This window comes from Equus asinus, chromosome 1 (assembly GCF_041296235.1).
Source record: "Equus asinus isolate D_3611 breed Donkey chromosome 1, EquAss-T2T_v2, whole genome shotgun sequence".
In the NCBI taxonomy this organism is placed as follows: domain Eukaryota; kingdom Metazoa; phylum Chordata; class Mammalia; order Perissodactyla; family Equidae; genus Equus; species Equus asinus.
This window is the reverse complement of record NC_091790.1, coordinates 184,599,268-184,617,766: the sequence shown is the minus strand read 5'-3', so window position 1 is coordinate 184,617,766 and position 18,499 is coordinate 184,599,268. Positions and strand designations below refer to the sequence as shown.

Below are 18,499 nucleotides of genomic sequence, written 5' to 3'. Positions count from 1 at the left end.
AAAGATATGCTACTAGTCATTGAGTGCATTGCCCTCGCACAAAATCATAATTTTTCAGTGTGTCCAAAACGGATGTAAAATGTACATATCAAGGCCAGAATTAAAGAAGAAATAGAAACATCTATTTTCTGAGATGGATTTGCTCTTATATTCAGTAGGAGAACCCGGTGGTAGGAGAGTGTTTAGCTAAGGGTAGTAAAGAGGTCCTCTAATTGAAAACAGCTCAGTACTTGGCTCTGGTAATATACATTTTCTGAGAAGAGAATATTACAAATCCAGAATTCACCAGAACTTTTGCTTTTACACAGCAGGCCTTTTAATTTAAACGATAATGTTTCTGTTCCTTTTGAATTGCTGCAGTATTGAGAAACCCCAAACAATAGACGGGGACTCAGGAACAGCTTTATGCTGACTTATTTGCCAGGTTCAGCTATACGGGCTAATGCTGTAGATATTTGTTTTTAATGTGTAATGTCACAGTACCCTTTTCTTCTTATATATTTTATATTTATACAGTTTATATTGTAAACTATATACATTTTAAGTATATATTAAAATTTTAAACTTTGAAAAAATCTTGTTTACTCACCTACGCTTCATTGTTGTTGTCCTTAATTCATCTGTGCAGGCAAAATTCAGCCGGCCTGCTTCTACTTTGGTTTGTAGTCTCTTTCACGTCCTATCCATTTGAAGCTGAATATAGCTCACATGTCCACACCAAAATTTGTCCCGTAAAAATGTCCCATTCCACCCAGATTTCTGAAACCCTATTTAAAACATTTCTTAAGAGCACGATGTGGTTTCTTTAACATCTAAACTTTAAAAGGAGTTTATCTCCCAGAAGAAATACCTCTGGAATGGAGTCCTTGAAAAATGCTTGCTTCCCTCTTTAGAAGTTGTGAGCTTCCTTTTAGTAAGACAGAAGGTTCCTCTCACCTTGTTTCACACACTTTCTGCCGATTCCCTGACTAGAATTACTTCAGATTCTGGTTTGGGATCTACATTTTGGAAGATAGTTCCTTCTCTTTTCCCGTTTTCTGTTGTAGGTGTTCTTTTGGGTAAAAAGGGAGGAGAATATTGGCTTTTTTCATGACACCCTAAACCCATCACTTTTCTCAGATTACCTTAGATGCCATGTCTTTCTGTGAAATCACAAACCTTGTTCTGTTACTTCCTTTGATTTATCTTCCACTGTGAGCCCAACTTCCCTTTGCTAATAACGTGTTTTAACAGAACCCTGAAAACGCAGAATTCCTTTGTAGTCTGAATATTCTTTCAACTCTGCCTGGGGAAAAGAGACACTCTGTGTCTATTGACCATTTACAAAGCCTATTCTTGGCTTCTGGTGGTTAGATGACACTAGTTGGACCCAGTGTGAAACATCCTAGATAGTCAGGTCTCTGTCCTTCCAGTAACTTGAGAGAGACAGACTTAGACTCCAGACTTACTGGAGAAGCAAAGCTTGATAACATATCTGACACTAGGCTTATTTGTCTTCATCACAGAGTTTGGGAGAAGCTACAGTAGCAGAAGCTCCATTCTTAAAGCTCTGTTCGCTCTTGCAAGGACTGACAGAGCTTTCCAAGTCATCCTTTTTATAAAACTTACAATTTACTGTAAAACGTCTAGTTTGATCTTTTATCTGTGAGTAATAATGTCAGAAAGTCCCAATGATGGCTGTCCTTCTAAACCAGAACCAGGTATGTAGAATTCAGGCTCAAATATGCAGTGGGATTTCTAGTGCTTGTGAGAGGACACTAGAAATGGCAATCATTAGACTATGGTAGAGTCTGTTTTATGTTTAAGGTGATTTCTACTTAGTTATAGGGTATTTTAATGTGTACATTTTGTACTTAGAATGTGAAGAATTGGAGAAGTATTTCAAACTAGGCAACTATACAACGAGAATATCAATGGATAAATGCCACAGTGCAAACTACTTTAAAGTTGACTGTTTTCGTTGACTGATTTATTGCCATTTTGATTTACATAAATGACTTTTGGTGGGCAAGTTGGTGGCAATTGAGAGGAATATTGTAGTTGTTCGGTTGCACTTTTTAAAGCTTCTGCTCAGCCTAGGAGGGTCTGCATCCTGGCAGCTTTTAGAAGCTCCTTTGCATCTAGGTTTGTTACCTTGTATCCAAAAGAAGCTCTTCTAAGAATTTTCTAGAAGTAATGGTCAGTTATTAGCCAAATTGCTCTTTTTAAGACATTTTAGAGCAGAGAAGCTTTAATTCCCTATAAAAAAGAGTCTTGACATATTTATAAAAGGCTGGTTTTTAAGGTAATATCATTTCCTGACTCTGGGTTGTAAAGGTGTTTGGTAAGCCAACCTAACGTTATCCTCCAAAATAACTGTCTGGTCTGTACTGGTTTTTTGGAAATTCATGGAAATGATTAGTAACACCAGGTCAATAATCTTAAATACAGTTAATCCTTTCCTTTGTTGCTATGAGTCTTGGTTTATGAGACATTTATCCTGTGAAGGCCATAGTAATTATCCAGCTAACATTTAGTAATTCTGAAATAATGAGGTCATGTTTAAGGAGTATAGGTGCCAATATAAAAATCTAGAAGAGGAGTGAAATGTGAGGGCGGGCAGGAGGTCAATGCTGAAAACTCTTCAGAATTGGCAGTCATCTTCAGAAAAGTTTAAGGAAGCCAACTTTTAACATGCCTCAGTGGGACAGATACTAGATAAAGTGAAATTGGCTAAATTTTTATTTTATTTTTTTGGGTGAGGAAGTTTGGTCCTGAGCTAACATCTGTTGCCAATCTTCCCCTTTTTTTTTTTTTCTCCCCAAAGCCCCAGTACGTAGTGGTATATCCTAGTTGTAGGTCATTCTAGTTCTTCTATGTGGGATGCCTCCACAGCATGGCTGGATGAGTGGTGTGTAGGTCTGCACCCAGGACCCAAACCAGCAAACCCCAGGCCACCGCAGAGCACTTGAACTTAACCACTCGGCCATGGGGCTGGCCCCTGGCTAAATTTTTAAAAACTGTTTAATATGATATGAAGAATGATTGACACAGTACAGAAGTACCCCCATTTGAATTATATCTCAGAACTGTAAAAATAGCACTGAATAAATATTGATGTTTTAGGTTGATTTTTATTTTCTTTTAATTGTGGTTAAAAAACACAATTTACCACCTTAATCATTTTTAAGTGTACAATGCAGTAGCATTAAGTATATCACATTGTGTACAATAGATCTCAAGAACTTTTTCATCTTGCAAAACTGAATAGATTGATTAGAAATTGACACAAGAGTTTATCAGGACCAGTCATAACTTGGATCCTAGCATTGTACTCCAGGAAAAGAAAATGTTGTCCTGTGTCTCTAGCATAGTTTGTAACCTCAGGGAGTATAATTATTCTCTTTTCAGGGCAGAGTTAGAATTGTAGGGTGTAAATGTCTTACCAGCTGTTTGACCTGGGGCAACTCAGCTTCTCTCGGTCTCTGTCCTCATTTGTAAAATGCAGACGTTTATTCCCTGCTTTGTTCTGAAAAGGATTTAAAGTGGCTTATAAAAATGCATGCAATATGATATGGTCAAAGTAGAGACAGCCTAGTGAAAGCACAGTGGTAGACTAATAATATAAAGGCGAGGGATAAAGTCACTAGACACGAAAAGGTGGCTTCTAAATTCAACATTAGGCTTCCTACCAGCCAAAGCAAAGGGAAAAAATGAAGAGATGATATAATAGTGGCCACACTTAATTTTGAGGATATCATGAGGATCAAATGAGATAACATATGTAAAGGAGACCATAAAGGCATATAAATAAGTTGGAAAATATGCCATATAACTTGATGACTAGAAAGAATTAATACCTCTAAGAAAGCAAAATAAATCTAGAAAAATATTTGTCCTATCCTGCTTTTCAGATTATAGATACAAAAAAGATGAACTTTTCAAGAGACTGAAAGTTACAACTTTTGCCCAGTTGGTAAGTTTAATGATCTTCCATTGGAGTAAAAACTGTCTAATTTGTGCTGCTTTTTGTGACTATTTCTAAATTCAACTCTAGGTAATGTTTGCAGAGGGGTTTCTTCTGATTCTTTATATTCCACATATGGGAGGATTAATTGGTGTGTAGTGTGTGTTCATTCAAGGATGGTATAAAATTTTTCTCTTTGATAAGAATTTTATAAAGTAAAATGTGCACTATACTTTTAAATCATCAAATTTGTGGTTTAGGATTTATTTTTTCCTTGTCCATTTAATTTAATATTTAGACTCTAGAATTCTGGACTCTGGATTGTTTGGGCATTTATCTCTGTGGAAGCTGGGGGGTCTCCTGTCTACGACTGAGCTCTTTTGCCAAGTCTTTCTGCCATAGGCTGTTTTGTTACTTGGGGAAAGTCACTTTCTAATTTTATTTGAAGATTATGAACAGAGTATCACTCTGGCACCCAAACAAGAGTTCCATTGATGTAACTCAAGGTGTCTCTTGAGCCCTATGAGCTAAGTTGTACAAGTGCTTTAAAAACTGTATGTAGGTATACAACTTTGTTATCAATATATTCATAATTACATTTATTTCCTTTCTGCATGAAGAATTACTGATAGAGTTCTATTCTTGTAAGTATTGCATTTTCAAGAAATGTGTCATGTTGGAACTAGAATATGTATGGAGCAGTTTTAAACTCTTATTCATGTTTCTTGTCCTAAATTATCCTTTTAGTCTTTTAAGTTTATTGTGTAATGCTTTAGATGAATCTTTTCTTCTGGAATGATCATCTGCAGTGTAATTACCATTCGCAAAGTAAGGAGACCTGAGATTTAGTCTCCAGTTGAGGACTGACAAGTTTCTTAAAACGAGAAATCTTTGATGTTTGATGTTTCCTCATCTTTTGTAAAAGACAGAATTGCCTCTGTTTAAAGACAGATGAACATACACCATCTACACATTTCATTCTCTTTTCTATCAGGTCATCCAAGTTGCTTCCCTATCTGATCAAACACTGGAAGTGACAGCTGAGGAGATTCAAAGGCTAGAAGGTAATGAGAATTGAGGATGTGGGGACAATAACGGATGGACTGTTTGACTGAAGTGCTCACCCTGTGCTGCTGTGTTCACAGGGACTTGGGACTTTGAAGTATCTATTTGTAACTAGATTGTTGCCCTCTGAGAAGCGCTACCTGGTTCTTTGACTGTTAACTCTTATTTCCTTAAAACAGCCATCTGGTTTTCTGGCTTGAACATTTATAGTTTTAAATGTTTTAGATGTGTTTAATATAGTAATTACTTGTTTTCAACAAATATTTTTAGTCCCATATAAGTACAGGTCACAGAATCAGGTGCTATGAGACTACAAAGGTGGATAAAGCAGCTCTGTTTACATGAAGTTTGTAGTCACGTATGTGCACATGCACAGGTTGATGTGTGTTGGGTGAGGAGAATGATAATAGAAACACAAAATTATTAATATCGCTAATATGGTAAACATTCATGATGGAGGACTGGAAGGAAACCATCATTTATTGAATATACATTGCTAGGTACTTCACATGAGTTTTCTTATTTAATCTTCTCAAAAACTCTAGAAGGAAGGTGCACTTTACAGATGAGAAGCCTAAGCCTCAGAGGTTAAATTACTTGCTCCAGGTGATACAGCCCGTAAGGCATGGGCATAGGATCCAAATCTATGCATCTCTGGTAGCAACTAGTGTCTTTGCTGTGGGTGTTCCAAAGAAGGAAAGATATTTTCCAGTTAGAAGACGAAGGTAGGCTTTCTTGAAGCTTTTGAACTGGGCCTTAAAAGTGGGGTTTGAATCTCAACAGGTGCAAATTAAGGGTAAGGCTCTTGCAAGCTGAGGAGTAGCCTGAGCAAAGGCATGGAAGAGAAGAAACTCCAGGCGTGTTGGGGGAATCGCCTAATCCGGCCTGGCTGTGGCCTGAGGGAAGCGTAGGCGCAGGTAGGAGACAAGGCTAGAAAGAGAGGCAGGCCCTGGATTTCCCCTCTTAAATACCGAGTCAAAAATAAAACCTTTTAGTTGCTCTCTCATAAAAAGAATACACCGAGTTTAGGTCTTTCTTTTATCCTGAAGTACTAACAATCGATGTGTGGCTGTTTACGGAAGGGGACTGTGTTTTGTTAAGGTTGATGTAGCCAGGAATTTGACTTCTGATTTCAAGACAAGTTTCTCAGGAAGTCTGAACACGGGGTTTGTGCAACTCAACTGTCGTTTCCCTGGGCTTGTTTTTGCTAGGGAGGATAAAGAGAATCTGAAAAAGACAGGAATTTATCTTTGACAGATGCCTCTCACACAGCCGAGAAATAAGGGCTCTTTGTAACGGAGATAATTGAGTCTCCTCTTACAAGCACTCCCAATTTTAACCTGGTTATGTAAGTACATGGATTTGGTCCTTTAATTCATTGTTGAAATTGCAGCACCAGAACATATGGGCACAGGCAATTTTCTCTTCTGTGATAAATTTGCACAGCAAAATAGGCCCTTGTAAAGTAGGACGCCATAATGTGTGAGTAATATTAGTGTTTTTCTAGTGCTCTACACAGAATAATAACTCACTCAGGAATGCCTCTAGAACAGATTGTATCTGTATGCATATTGGCTATCTTTGAAGGCATTTAAAAAATCTCCTTTTGTAATGTTTATTGTTTTTTCCTGACTTAAAAGTATATTTCCAGAAAGTAGAATGCTGTAAAAAAAATATATAAAGAAGAAAAATAAAATAACTAATAATTCCTGTTAACATTTTGGTCTATTTTCCCCCTAACTCCCCACCCAAATCCATACTTTTTGTATATAGTGTTGTATTATGCTGTTTTCAGTTAACATTTTATCATGCATTATGCATGTCATTAAATAGACTTCAAAAGCTTAATTGTAAAGGTTGTGTTGTCATATAATGTCTATCCTTTGGATATACCATAATTTATTTAATTACTCCATTGTTGGGCATTACAGTTTTTCTAATTTTTCACTTCTATAAAATAATGCTGCAGTGTAAATACATAAATGTTTGCATGGTTCTGATTATTTCCTGATGATAAATTGCTGCAGATGGTGGAAAGGTAGAAACATTTAAGACTCTCAATGCTGATTCCACATTATCTCCTGAATGGTTCTATCTGTCTGCATTCCCACCAAGTAAATGAGAGGACATGTTTCTCCCCATCCTAGCCAATGCTGAATAATTCTCATTTTTGTAACTGCTGAATAATTGTCATTTTTGTAACTATTTGCCAGTTTGATAGATGAAAAGTGGTATCTAATAGTTTTATTTTGAATTTCTCTGATTGTGAGGTTGACCTTTGTGGGTGTTTATTGGTCATACATATTTCTTCTTTTGAGGATATTACTTGTCCTTTCCCTTTTTTTTTCTAATGGAATGTTCATCTTTTACTTATTGATCTGTAAAGGCTCTATATAATTATGATATCTTTATACATTAGAAACCAATACAGCCTTGAAAATGAATGAGAAAAATCTTTACTTGATGAATTGGAACAATTTCCAAGCTGTATTATTAAGTAAAAATAAAGCAACAGCAAGAAAAACAAAAAGCCAAAGGGTAGAGCAGTATGAATGGCATTCTCCTGGATGTGTAGAAAGGGGAGGAAATAAAATATGTGCAAAAGTATGTAGTTGTTTTATTTCTGGAGGGAAGTGAAGGCAGCTCCCTTGGGGGAGGGGTCTGCAGTCTGGAAGGGAGGAAGACTTCCTTCTATGGTCACAGTTTCATCTTGATGGCATTTTTTACCTTCTGCAACATGATCTTTTTTCAGTTAAAGGACTAGTTAATTAAAAAGCTCTTTGTAAATTAAGTATATTAACCTTTTCTCATTCATATGTGTGATCACAGACGTTTTTCCTAATTTGTTATTCACCTTTTAATTTTCTTTGTGCTGGATTTGACATATATGAGGTTTGCATTTTTACATGTTTAAAATCTATTAGCCTTTCATGTTTTTTCTTTTTATTGTTTTAGACTCATAAAATCAAAAACAAGATAAATTATTCACCTATGTTTTCTTTTAGCTTGCTTGGTTGTTTTTTCCCCTACATCAATCCATCTGTTATATAGTTTGGTATGTGATGTGAGGGCGTTATCTAAATCTGATTTTTCTAGATGGTTGACAACTTATCCCAGCACCATTTATTCAGTAGTTCTGCCTTTACCTACTGATTTGTGATGATACCTTTAACATATATTTGCTTTTTATGTGTATTCTAGGATTTGTTTCTCTGTTAGCTACCATATTCCATTGTTCTGGTTGTAGTTCTGCATTATTGTGATCATTTACCTTTTCAATATATGTTACTATTTGATAAAGCAGGTTCTCCAAATTGTGTCTCTCTATACATATGTATTTTTTTCTTCTCATTTTAAAAATCCTTTCAAGCTTTTTTTTTAAATCCCATTGGGATTTGTATAAAGGTTAAAAATTAAATTTGGAAAGGATTAACATCATTTCACTTTTAGTTGCCCTGTCAGGAAAATGCAAGGTATGTCACTCCATTTGGCTCTTCTTTATGTCCCTAAGGAAAATTCTTATATGCCCTATAAAGGACTTATAGATCCTTTACATTTCTTTTTTGTTGTTGTTATATTTCTTAATAGGTTTTTTCCTAGGACAGTATATTTTGTATCTGCAGTTGTTACTGTAAATGAGATGTTATTTTCTAATTGGTATATAGGAAAAAATTTTCTTAGTGTTTATTTTGTTATCTAACCACATATTTATTTTCCTTATTCTCATAGGATTCTCCCAAAGTTTCTAAGTATATTATATCATATGCAAATTAAATTTTAATATACGCTTGAATAACTAGGCCTCTTATTTCTCTTGTTTCTCTCATTATACTAGTGAGAACAGTAGATTCTCAAACTTTTTGATATCAGTCTTCCTCCACACTCTTAAAAATTATTAAGGACCTCGAAGAGTTTTGGTTTATGTGAATTATATATCTATTTAGAGTGTTAAAATTTTAAACTAAGAAGTTAAAAAATAAATTTATTTACTATTTCACTTAAAAACAACAATACTAAACCCATTACAAAACACAAATAACATTTTTATGCGAAATAGCTATATTTCCAGAAGAAAAAAAAATGAGAGTTTTTTTGTTTACTGAGAATGGCATTGTTTTACTTTTTTTTGTCAATCTTGTCAGTGTCTGATTTAATAGAAGGTAGCTGATTCTTATATCTTCTTCTGCATTCTATCTGTTACCATATGCTCTTTGGGTGGAAGTATATGAAGAAAACCTGGCCTTACACAGACCTGTAGTTGAAAAAGGGAGGAATATTTTAACAGCCCTTTCCAAAAACTGTTGATTTCTGTTTTGATACTACACCAAAACTTAACAAGCGATAGCTTCTTAAAGGATAGTTGTAACGTGGAATCTGAAACCATATCGATGAATTTCATAGTCTGTTGCATTAAACCCATTGGTCTGTCTTAGACTTTGAGTGACTCTTTTACCTGTGCATGATTTTATAATATCATTCATTGGTCATTTGGAAAATATTGGTTCACTGAGTTATGAAGATCTTCCAAATGTTGATAAATTTTATTACACAGTATCCAAAAAATCCCATTTTTATTAATCTTACCACCTATCTTATTAGAAAAGTCATTAAATGTAGGGAAGTAGTCAAGCTCCTGATGGCAAATACAGTTTCCAAAATTCTGATTTTGGTTCAAAATTTAATCATTGCAACAAATACCATGAGTTGTTTTCCCTGAAATGACAAGTTCACTTAGACTGTTTTTGAGAAAATATCTGCCAAATGGGCAAGTCTAAGTAACCATAGTTTTTCTTTTAAGTAAAAATGGTATTCAGGGCAATTAATCACCCTAATGCTTTTCCTTGAGACAACAATGGTACTTTGGTGAGTAGCACACTTGCCGTATGTGCTCTCCCCATTTCATCACACAGAATATTAAAAAGGTGTGTACTTAGGGATAAGCTTTAATAAAATTATTATTACTACTTCATCAAGAACTTTTTAAAATGTGACAGTCATATCTATTAACTGTGAGTGTGTGTGTGTTGGTGAAAAATACAATGATTACTAGTAAAACTTGGTACCTCTGCTCTTATCCTTGCTCAGGCACTAACAATTTTCTCCACCATTTTGTATCATCATTGCAAATATCAACACATTAAAAGAGGTAACATCTTGGTTATGAAAATAGTTTTCATCTTGCAGATCCCCTGAAAGGGTCTTGGGGACTCCGGGGGTCCACAGACTACATTTTGAGAACCTATGCATTAGAACTTAGAGAACAATTTAATAATGGTGATATGATTTCCTTTTCTTGACCTAATTTCAATGGAACTGCCTGACAAGTAAATACAAATTCTAAGGTTAAATTTACTTATTTATTTATTTATTTGCAAATTTCAGACAACGATTCTGCAGCTTCAGACCCTGATGCTGAAATCGCAGCCAGGACCAACGGGAAAGGGAGCCCCGGGGAGCAGTCACCGAGCCCAGTCCAGTTCATACATAGTGCGGGAGCGGGGGACTCTAGTCGCTCGACTCTTCAGAGGTACTCTAATCAAATTCATGTTTCATTGCATTTTACCTTCATATTAATCTAGACACCAATTCCAGTGATTTAATTACCTTAGAAACAGATTGGCAGTAATGAAGTCCCACATTTTCATCCCAGCCCTTCTATTTTCTCTTTATATAAATGCCACCTCCTGAATCTTTTCACAGCATTCTTAGTCAGTTAGGGTAAGAATATATTGATAGGAGAGCATTCATTTTCACTCCTCAATTCCGTTCTTCTCAGCCTTCCTATATGCAAGTTTGCTGTTAGGACTTAGCTTTACAACTACTATCTTTTGACTCAGAAAGAATGATTCCTCCCTCCTTTTCTGTCTGCTGCAGCTTGTAATTACCCTGTCTAGAGTCAGAAGAAAAATAGAGTGCCACACGTAGTGCTCTGATATTAAATAGGTACAAAGAAGAATGAAAGCAACCCTTGGTGTCACTTCTCAAACTGCAGGTGGCTGGACCTTCCTCTTCCACAGACTGTGATGCAACGTTTTCTCAAATATTAGCTGTTGATTACAAGACAGTTCCGATTTTCAGCACATATCCATCCCTTCTACTGGTAAAACGGTTCTCCTAGGGAAACTAGTTCTACTAGAGAAAGAATTGCTATCATCAATACCGCTATTATTATTTTTATAACTACTTTTGTGTAAGAGGTCTAAAATTGCCTTCAAAATGAGGTAGACCAACAAAACTTCCATTGAGGATCCAGTTTCATGTGAAATAGATTTTCTTCTCCTTTGGGTCAACATAATATGCACTGTATAGCATATTGTTGTAATGTTTATCAGATTTAAATGCAGAATTTGACTTGCTGTGATGGGAGAGGAACAGCTGCTACATACTAATCTGTGATTTGGCATGTATGTCTTCTTATTTGCCTAGGAAAGTTATCATCTTCTTATTCCAATACAGATATTTCACTACTTGCCATGTTGTTTATAATACCTACTCTTCTTATGCCTTTGATTCATGTTTTCACCACATTTTGCTTATAATATTAATATGGTGACCAGTTTTAGTAATTTTATGACCTTAGAAACAGAACTGTCAGTGGTGAACTCCCTCATTTTAACACTAGTTTTTCCTCTATCTCAGTCTATGAATGCCACCAAATCTAAAAGCCTCTTCAGTCTCAACACTGTAACCTATAAAATGGAAGTAAGTACAGATAACTATTGAAAACATTAAGGTTCAAAATCCGTATTGGATAGGTCACTGTGTATGAAATATATTAAAACATTGTGTTACTTTCTGTTACATATAGTATATATAGAAACACCTTTCATCTTTCCTGTCCTATCAACCTTATTCTTTCCTCTCTTGCTCTGCTTTCTTACACTCCTCAAAATCCCCTTGGATTAACTGTTCGCCTCTTTCTTTCCCTGAATGCTGCCCTTGTTGCTGGAGGCAGCATGTGCTCTACAGTTTCTACCCCCTCAGCCATGCTAGTGACCTAACATGCATTCTCTGAAGGTAAATAGAGGCACGTGAATCCCCTCCTTGGGGACCAGTGTAATAGAATAGGATCCATAGGATCTTGCATTCAGAGGCAGAGCTGAGACACAATATCCATTTTCCTTTTTCTTTCAGGTGTCCTTTGAAAAGACATTGAGCACTCTCTCACTGTTCTGAAGAAACACATTTGACCTTTAAGCCACCAATCCCTGACTAGTTTCTACTAACCTACTTTTTCACTTGCAGCGTCATCAGTGGTGTTGGGGAACTGGATGTAGACAAAGGGCTAGTGAAGAAAGCAGAGCCCAACACCAAAGACAAACCTTATCCCGACTGCCCCTTCCTGCTGCTAGATGTGCGAGATAGAGACTCTTACCAGCAGTGCCACATTGTTGGAGGTAAGAGAGAGAAAGCTTTATCGTGTCCCACTCCCAGGAACAGAGCCTGTTCCTGAGTCCAGGCGGCTCGAACCACATCCCATGGCAACAGTTAAGAAACCCACGCGTTAGTTGGATCCACTATGGGAAGCTGTAAGTTGGCTCTATCATAATGCTCCGAGAGAGGCTGGTGACTTCCCTATGGCTCAAGGGCCCAGTGCCAATGTCAGAAACAGTGAAGTGAAGCTTCTTATTCTGTTCACTGTCCTGTTTCTCTTTTCACAAAAGTATGTGTTTATGGCTCATTGATTTTGAAAATACGTTTCTTTTAACTCTTAGTTAGACTTTAAACCAGCTGGGAATTGGGGCCAAGTTGTACTGAGAGAACTACAAGCTTCCTAAACTTTTTCTTCTCTTTGCAGCTTACAGTTACCCAATTGCAACTCTGTCTAGAACAATGAACCCTTATTCAAATGATATTCTTGAATATGTATCCTTTGTTGCATTTTAAGGAGTTGTAGTTATGAGGATTGTAAGAATCAAACTTACCATGAATCATGTTCCCAGTAAGAAAACTCTGTGAAGGACCTTTGATACTAATTAGCTTACTTAGCATATTTTAAGATTTGGACTCTTAGCTGTTGCTGAGTGTCCTGACTATTAAGGCAGATGGTTCCAAGCCATTCTGCAGTGGGCCAGAAAACATTAGGTTAAAGGTTATGATCTGCTAAGAGTTAGTCCTAAGACATTTTTTTCCCCAGAAAGCTTTCCCAAATTAAAACTTAGCTTAATTTTTTTCCTTCCAACTTTTTTCTTCGTAAAATTTGAATTTTTCTCCTCATAATAGTCACAATTAGAAAATAATTTAAATACTGAAAAATATAAAAAAGAAAGGGGAAATCTCCAATAATCACCCAGTTGAACAGCTCTAATTATACTTTTGGCATATTTTATTCCAGACTGTCTTCTATGTATTTTTGGGGGGCAGGGGGGCGGGCGGTGAGGAAGATTAGCCCTGAGCTAATATCTGCCACCAATCCTCCTCTTGTTTGCTGAGGAAGACTGTCCCTGAGCTAACATCCGTGCCCATCTTCCTCTGCTTTTTATGTGGGACGCCTGCCACAGCATGGCTTGACAAGTAGTGCATAGGTCCACACCCGGGATCCGAACCAGCAAACCCTGGGCCGCCAAAGTGGAATGTGCGCACTTAACCACTGTGCCACCAGACTGGCCCCCCTTCTATGTATTTTTTAACAAAGTAGAAATCATACTGTGTATATAATTTAGTATCTTGCTTTTCCCCACTTCATATTACAATGTATTTCCCCACTCCATTTTCAATGCAATGTATCTCATCCTCAGATTTACTGTAATTTACTAAACCATTGTATTACTTATTATTTATCATATTACTTATTATATTACTTATATATTACATATTATAAGTAAGGCTGCAGTGGACACATTGGACATAAAAGTTTTTCTATTTCTTCATCTGTAAAATGGAGATTGGAACATTCAGTTTCCAGGGTTGTTAAGTATAACAGAGCTAGAGGGTGTACAGTGTGTAACTAGTGCCATCGTGGACCATGGTAGTATTAGTGTATAAAAGAAAAGAATACCAGCTTGTGTGGTTTCCACAACAGGAAGAAATCCAGTATCTGCTGGTGCGATGGGTAAAGAGTAGTGTCGCCCAGTGTTCCCTGAACTCAGAAAGGTGCACATTGACAGCTTTTGGTTCCTTGAGGATTTCTTTGTAGTCTAGGAGCATTAGCTCAGCGTAGTCAAACCTTAGCTCATCTGACTCTTAGAAAAATGCCCACGGCAAGATCATTATTCTGTACGACGATGACGAGAGGCTGGCCAGCCAGGCAGCCACCACCATGTGCGAGCGGGGATTTGAAAACCTCTTCATGCTTTCTGGAGGTGAGCCGGACTGTGTTGTGCTTTGGACTTAAACAACAGACATTTGGACTCACAATCCTTCAACCCCACCCCCATCACTTTTTTCCTCATCATGTTCAGAATTTAGTATTTTGGAAAGAGAGAAAACCATGCTGGCTGAAAGGAGTCAGGAGTTATTTGAAACTTCCATTAGCTCCATCAGCACATGTTTTTAATTCCTGAAATAATGATGTTGCTTTAGGGCTCTGTAAGAAAGCCTTAATGCTCCAGACTTGAGCAAAAGGATTTCTGGTGGAATTTTCAGAATCCCACATAACAACTGACATTTTCTTGTGTAATTTACTTAATGGTGAGGCAGTTAAGAAGGATTTCATGTCCTTGTGTTGGCCTCAACTTGGAGACCAAAGATTAGGAGACACATAGGCTCCTTTCCAGGTTTCGCCATGGCCTTGCCACGTTAATGCTGCTTTTTCTGATCATCTTCCACCCCTAGGTCTAAAAGTCTTAGCTCAGAAATTCCCCGAAGGACTGATTACGGGTTCCCTGCCAGCATCCTGCCAGCAGGCCCTTCCTCCTGGTTCTGCCCGGAAACGAGCCAGCCCCAAAGTACCGCCTCTCCCAGCTGAGAATAAATGGAGATTTACCCCAGAAGACCTAAGAAAGATAGAGTACTACCTAGAAGAGGACCAGGGTCCTGCAGACAATCCTAGTAAGATATTTTGACCTTTGGAGATAATGTTTTCTGTTGAGCTTGAGATTTGCAACTTGGAACATCACCTCATTATATGAAACGCTTGATCTCTTCTATTCAAATTCTTAAAATATTTGTTGGGGAGGGGAAATGTGCAGGTGCTACGCAGGGGGGTGGGGGTGCGAGTGGAGGTGATCCCAGATTGTGGCAAGAATTAGGCGTCACACACAGCCGTAGAAAGAGAAGAGAATTTATCAGTCAAAGTGTATATTCAGGCAGAGTTGGGAGGCTGAGCTAAGGCATTCAGATTCCTTCTTGGAAAGTTTTGTTTCCTTCTGCTGCTTCTGGGGACACTTCCATCCTTACCCTTGCACACTCCTCCGTCTTCTCTTTCTCTGATCGCTCCTGCACCCTTCTCTACCAGGAAGGAAGGAAGGATAGGCCAGGTTGGTTGGGGATAATGGAGAGGAAGAAAGAAAAGCTATCTGGGTTTCCTTTCATTCCTGCCCCATTCCCCACCTTCAAGTTGATCTTAAGGATGAAGAGTAGGTTTTAGCCTAAAGTAGATGCTGAAATAGGACTGCATTCACTTAAAAGTGGTCGTAAGCCTAAGACTTCATGAGCTTAAAAGTGTCCTTGGCAGATTGTCCCTGGAATCATTCTTGCAGTTCTGCTCCCTGCTTTCTTGTTCCCTTCAGGCCGGCTGAGCCAAGCTAATGCCTCGGGAAGAGACTCCAAGGTTCCAGGCCCCCGGAGCACCCACAGCGGTCAGAATCTGCCCACAGGGGGCCCTGCCGGCCACCTGAACCCCCGCTCTCTGGGCTCTGGCCACCTGCAAGGCAAACCCTGGAAGTAAAGACTTCGTCTGTCTTAGTCAAATAAATGTTTTCTCTCCTTCCGGAACCCCTGAGCAGTGCCCAAGTTGGTCATTTTCAGACACTGCCGCAGAGGAGAGACTATGACGCGTGTGATAGGCCCTCTTCCCTTCTCCAGCTCCTCTCCCACATCCAACTCGGGAAGGATTTTTACAAAAACCAGAGGCATGACAGGCTCTGGTGTCCTCCCTGTTGTTTACAGAATATGTAATCTCGGAAACTGACTAGGCAAAAAGAGTCTCATTTTTTTAGGCTATTTTTTTTAATAAGGTCCAGCTTGTTTTGATCTATAGCCTGTGTTTTGTAAATACCTCAGTTATATCTGGTGTGTTCTTCCCGACCAGTTCTTTTTCACTCACTGTGCTTGGTTTCCTGAAGGTTCTCCAGGTAGGCTGTGCAGCCTGAGAAGCCGTGGGTGGGGATGATTCTTAGCTTTCAGCCGCCCCCAGGCTCCCCACCTGTGGTGAGCCCACTGGCTGAGGAGCGCACGCTGCAGGCGGCTCCGTTGTGAATGTGGAGGCCGGTACCTGTGAGCATTGCTCAATTTCTAAGATTTAGCAGAGCAGCTCCCACACTCCCTGAATGTTCCTCCTCACTCTGTTTTCCTGGAGCCAGCACAGGTGGTAATGTGTGCTCAGCTGCCTTCTGTCAGGGCGCGGGGCCCCTTGCAGGAGAGCACCGTCCATTATGGAGGGCTGCGTGGAGAGCCATTGAAGCCTCCCAGAGCTGCTCCTCATTTGTGGTTGGTTTATCAGTTGTAAATTTCCGTTACCCACCTCGGGTCCATCTGTGTTAGACGGGTAGAAATTATGGCCACTTGAAAACATCGGCTTCCGTGGGGCCACCACGGGCACACAAGGTGAGGACGACTCCACGGTCCTTTGTCAGAGCTGACAGCCCCTTAAGCCCTTGCTTAAAAATACAGTATTAGTCTAATTGAGTAATTAGTGCAATTTCCTGCTTACTTTTCATTCTCATGACTGAGCTGTGATTAGGAGGTTGTGATTATAGATTCTGGTTTGGGCCAGAATTTTGAATCAGCATTAATTGAATTGCTAGATGACTGACATTCATTCCATTTAATTGGGGGAACAAAGACCTCAGGTAGGGATGAGGAACTCTGAAATCATCAGGAAAAGGAAAAGAGCCTTGTTAATTTTTATAGTCTGTGATCTGTAGCTGTGATAAGGGACTAAGGAATAAATTGTGCTCTTTGTCATGGCAACCAGCTTCTGAAAAGCCAACTGAAAATTGCCTGTCCTTAGGTGGTTACTGCTGCCGGGTAAGATTTGCCTTAATGGGACTATTTTCTCACCACCAAAAAAAAAAAAAGTGCCACAGTATTTCTAGCATGGGGGGCTGTGTTTGTAAGAGAAATAAAGGTAATAAATATCTCATAGAGACGTATGGAAAAATAACTTTCAGATTCAGCCCAGTCCTGTTTTAGTGTGTTTATCCTTCTCTACTTGATTTCCAAAGTGCAACGTTTTCCGATGCTTTAGAAATCAGACTAACCAGGGACATTGTTCAGATGTCAAGCCGTGCCCAATTTTCCACAAGATTCAAGAATCTTGTATAAAATTCAGCCAACGTACACATAGCTTTAATGAGGAGCCTGTCATGTTTCTCCATAAATTTATTGCCTGAGAACTTAGTTCAGCCTTTTGCTAATGCCAAAATGCTCTGGCTCTTTATTTTCCTTACAGCATAGATTTTAAAAAATGCAAATTTTTCCACACTCGATTTTCCCCTAGCATGGACATGATTTTAAGCCATTTTTGACACATATACATTTCTAAGGAGAAAATATTTTTCTCTCTAACAAAGTTCTGATTATGCCATTTTTAAGTTGACTAGTCAGGAGTTTAGATGTGCCCGCTCGATTCTGTTTTGAAAGTAAATGGTAGTCCCCCTTTGTTCCTATTCTGCATTCCTATCACCAAACAACGCTAGAGTGTTAGAAACTCCTGTGTATATATGGAAAGTCACTTTAGCCAAACCTATTAGAACTGCTGTGCGTTTAGCTGAGAGATCTGGCAGGTTGAATATATTTATGTGTTTCTCCATAGTGCTTTGCCTTATTGGTAAGAATTTTAAATAACGACCCCTCAAAGACCTGTTCTGATTCTGTACTTTGTGTATTAAATGTCACTTGCAGACAGTTTTTACATGCGCAAGGTATTGCTTGGAATGCTCTACTTTACTGGTGTTTTTTATTAGATTAAGTGACATGTATTATTTAAGTGATCAGTGATACTTTGTGCAATTATGAATGTTGAAGATTAAAGTACATAGTTATTAATGTGTTGAGATCTGCCAACTTCTCTCTTCCTCTCTATTGAGATAATTTGGGGGAGCCACACAGGACTGGGGTAATCTGAAAGAATCCCTCTTTTTGCTGAGTCTCCCAGAAAGGCATATGTTCTTTGTATAAATGAATCAGGAAATCATTCCCTGTAGGGCCAGGAAGCTTAGTTCTCTAGTCGGAAGGCCTGGGTTTCTCCTCAGGCTCAGGCAGGCACTGAGCGCCGCCTTAAGCACTCTACAGCAGATAGTAATCAGCAGCTGAAATCCCTGTCAGCATTTCAGGGTTTGACGAGCTGCCCTTGCCTGGGAGCTTGTGACCCCCTAGGTGGAAGGT

At 38.4% G+C, this 18,499-nt stretch overlaps 1 protein-coding gene across 5 annotated transcripts in view; it reads left to right on the top strand.

Annotated features, from left to right (window-relative positions):
• CEP41 (centrosomal protein 41) overlaps positions 1–18,499 on the top strand; it is a 47,431-nt gene that overhangs the window by 26,570 nt on the left and 2,362 nt on the right. For 3 of the 5 annotated variants that reach the window (XM_044749800.2, XM_044749528.2, XM_070513465.1), the window contains 8 exons: positions 3,894–3,955; positions 4,941–5,010; positions 10,394–10,538; positions 12,257–12,408; positions 12,810–12,877; positions 14,199–14,313; positions 14,786–15,001; positions 15,682–18,160. In XM_044749800.2, the coding sequence (XP_044605735.1) occupies positions 3,894–3,955; positions 4,941–5,010; positions 10,394–10,538; positions 12,257–12,408; positions 12,810–12,877; positions 14,199–14,313; positions 14,786–15,001; positions 15,682–15,839 (986 nt within the window). In that variant the 3' untranslated portion in view covers positions 15,840–18,160. Of the gene's footprint in view, positions 1–3,893; positions 3,956–4,940; positions 5,011–10,393; positions 10,539–12,256; positions 12,409–12,809; positions 12,878–14,198; positions 14,314–14,785; positions 15,002–15,681; positions 18,161–18,499 lie in introns of those variants that run through there. The other 2 variants (XM_070513480.1, XM_044749764.2) reach the window with 1 other exon arrangement.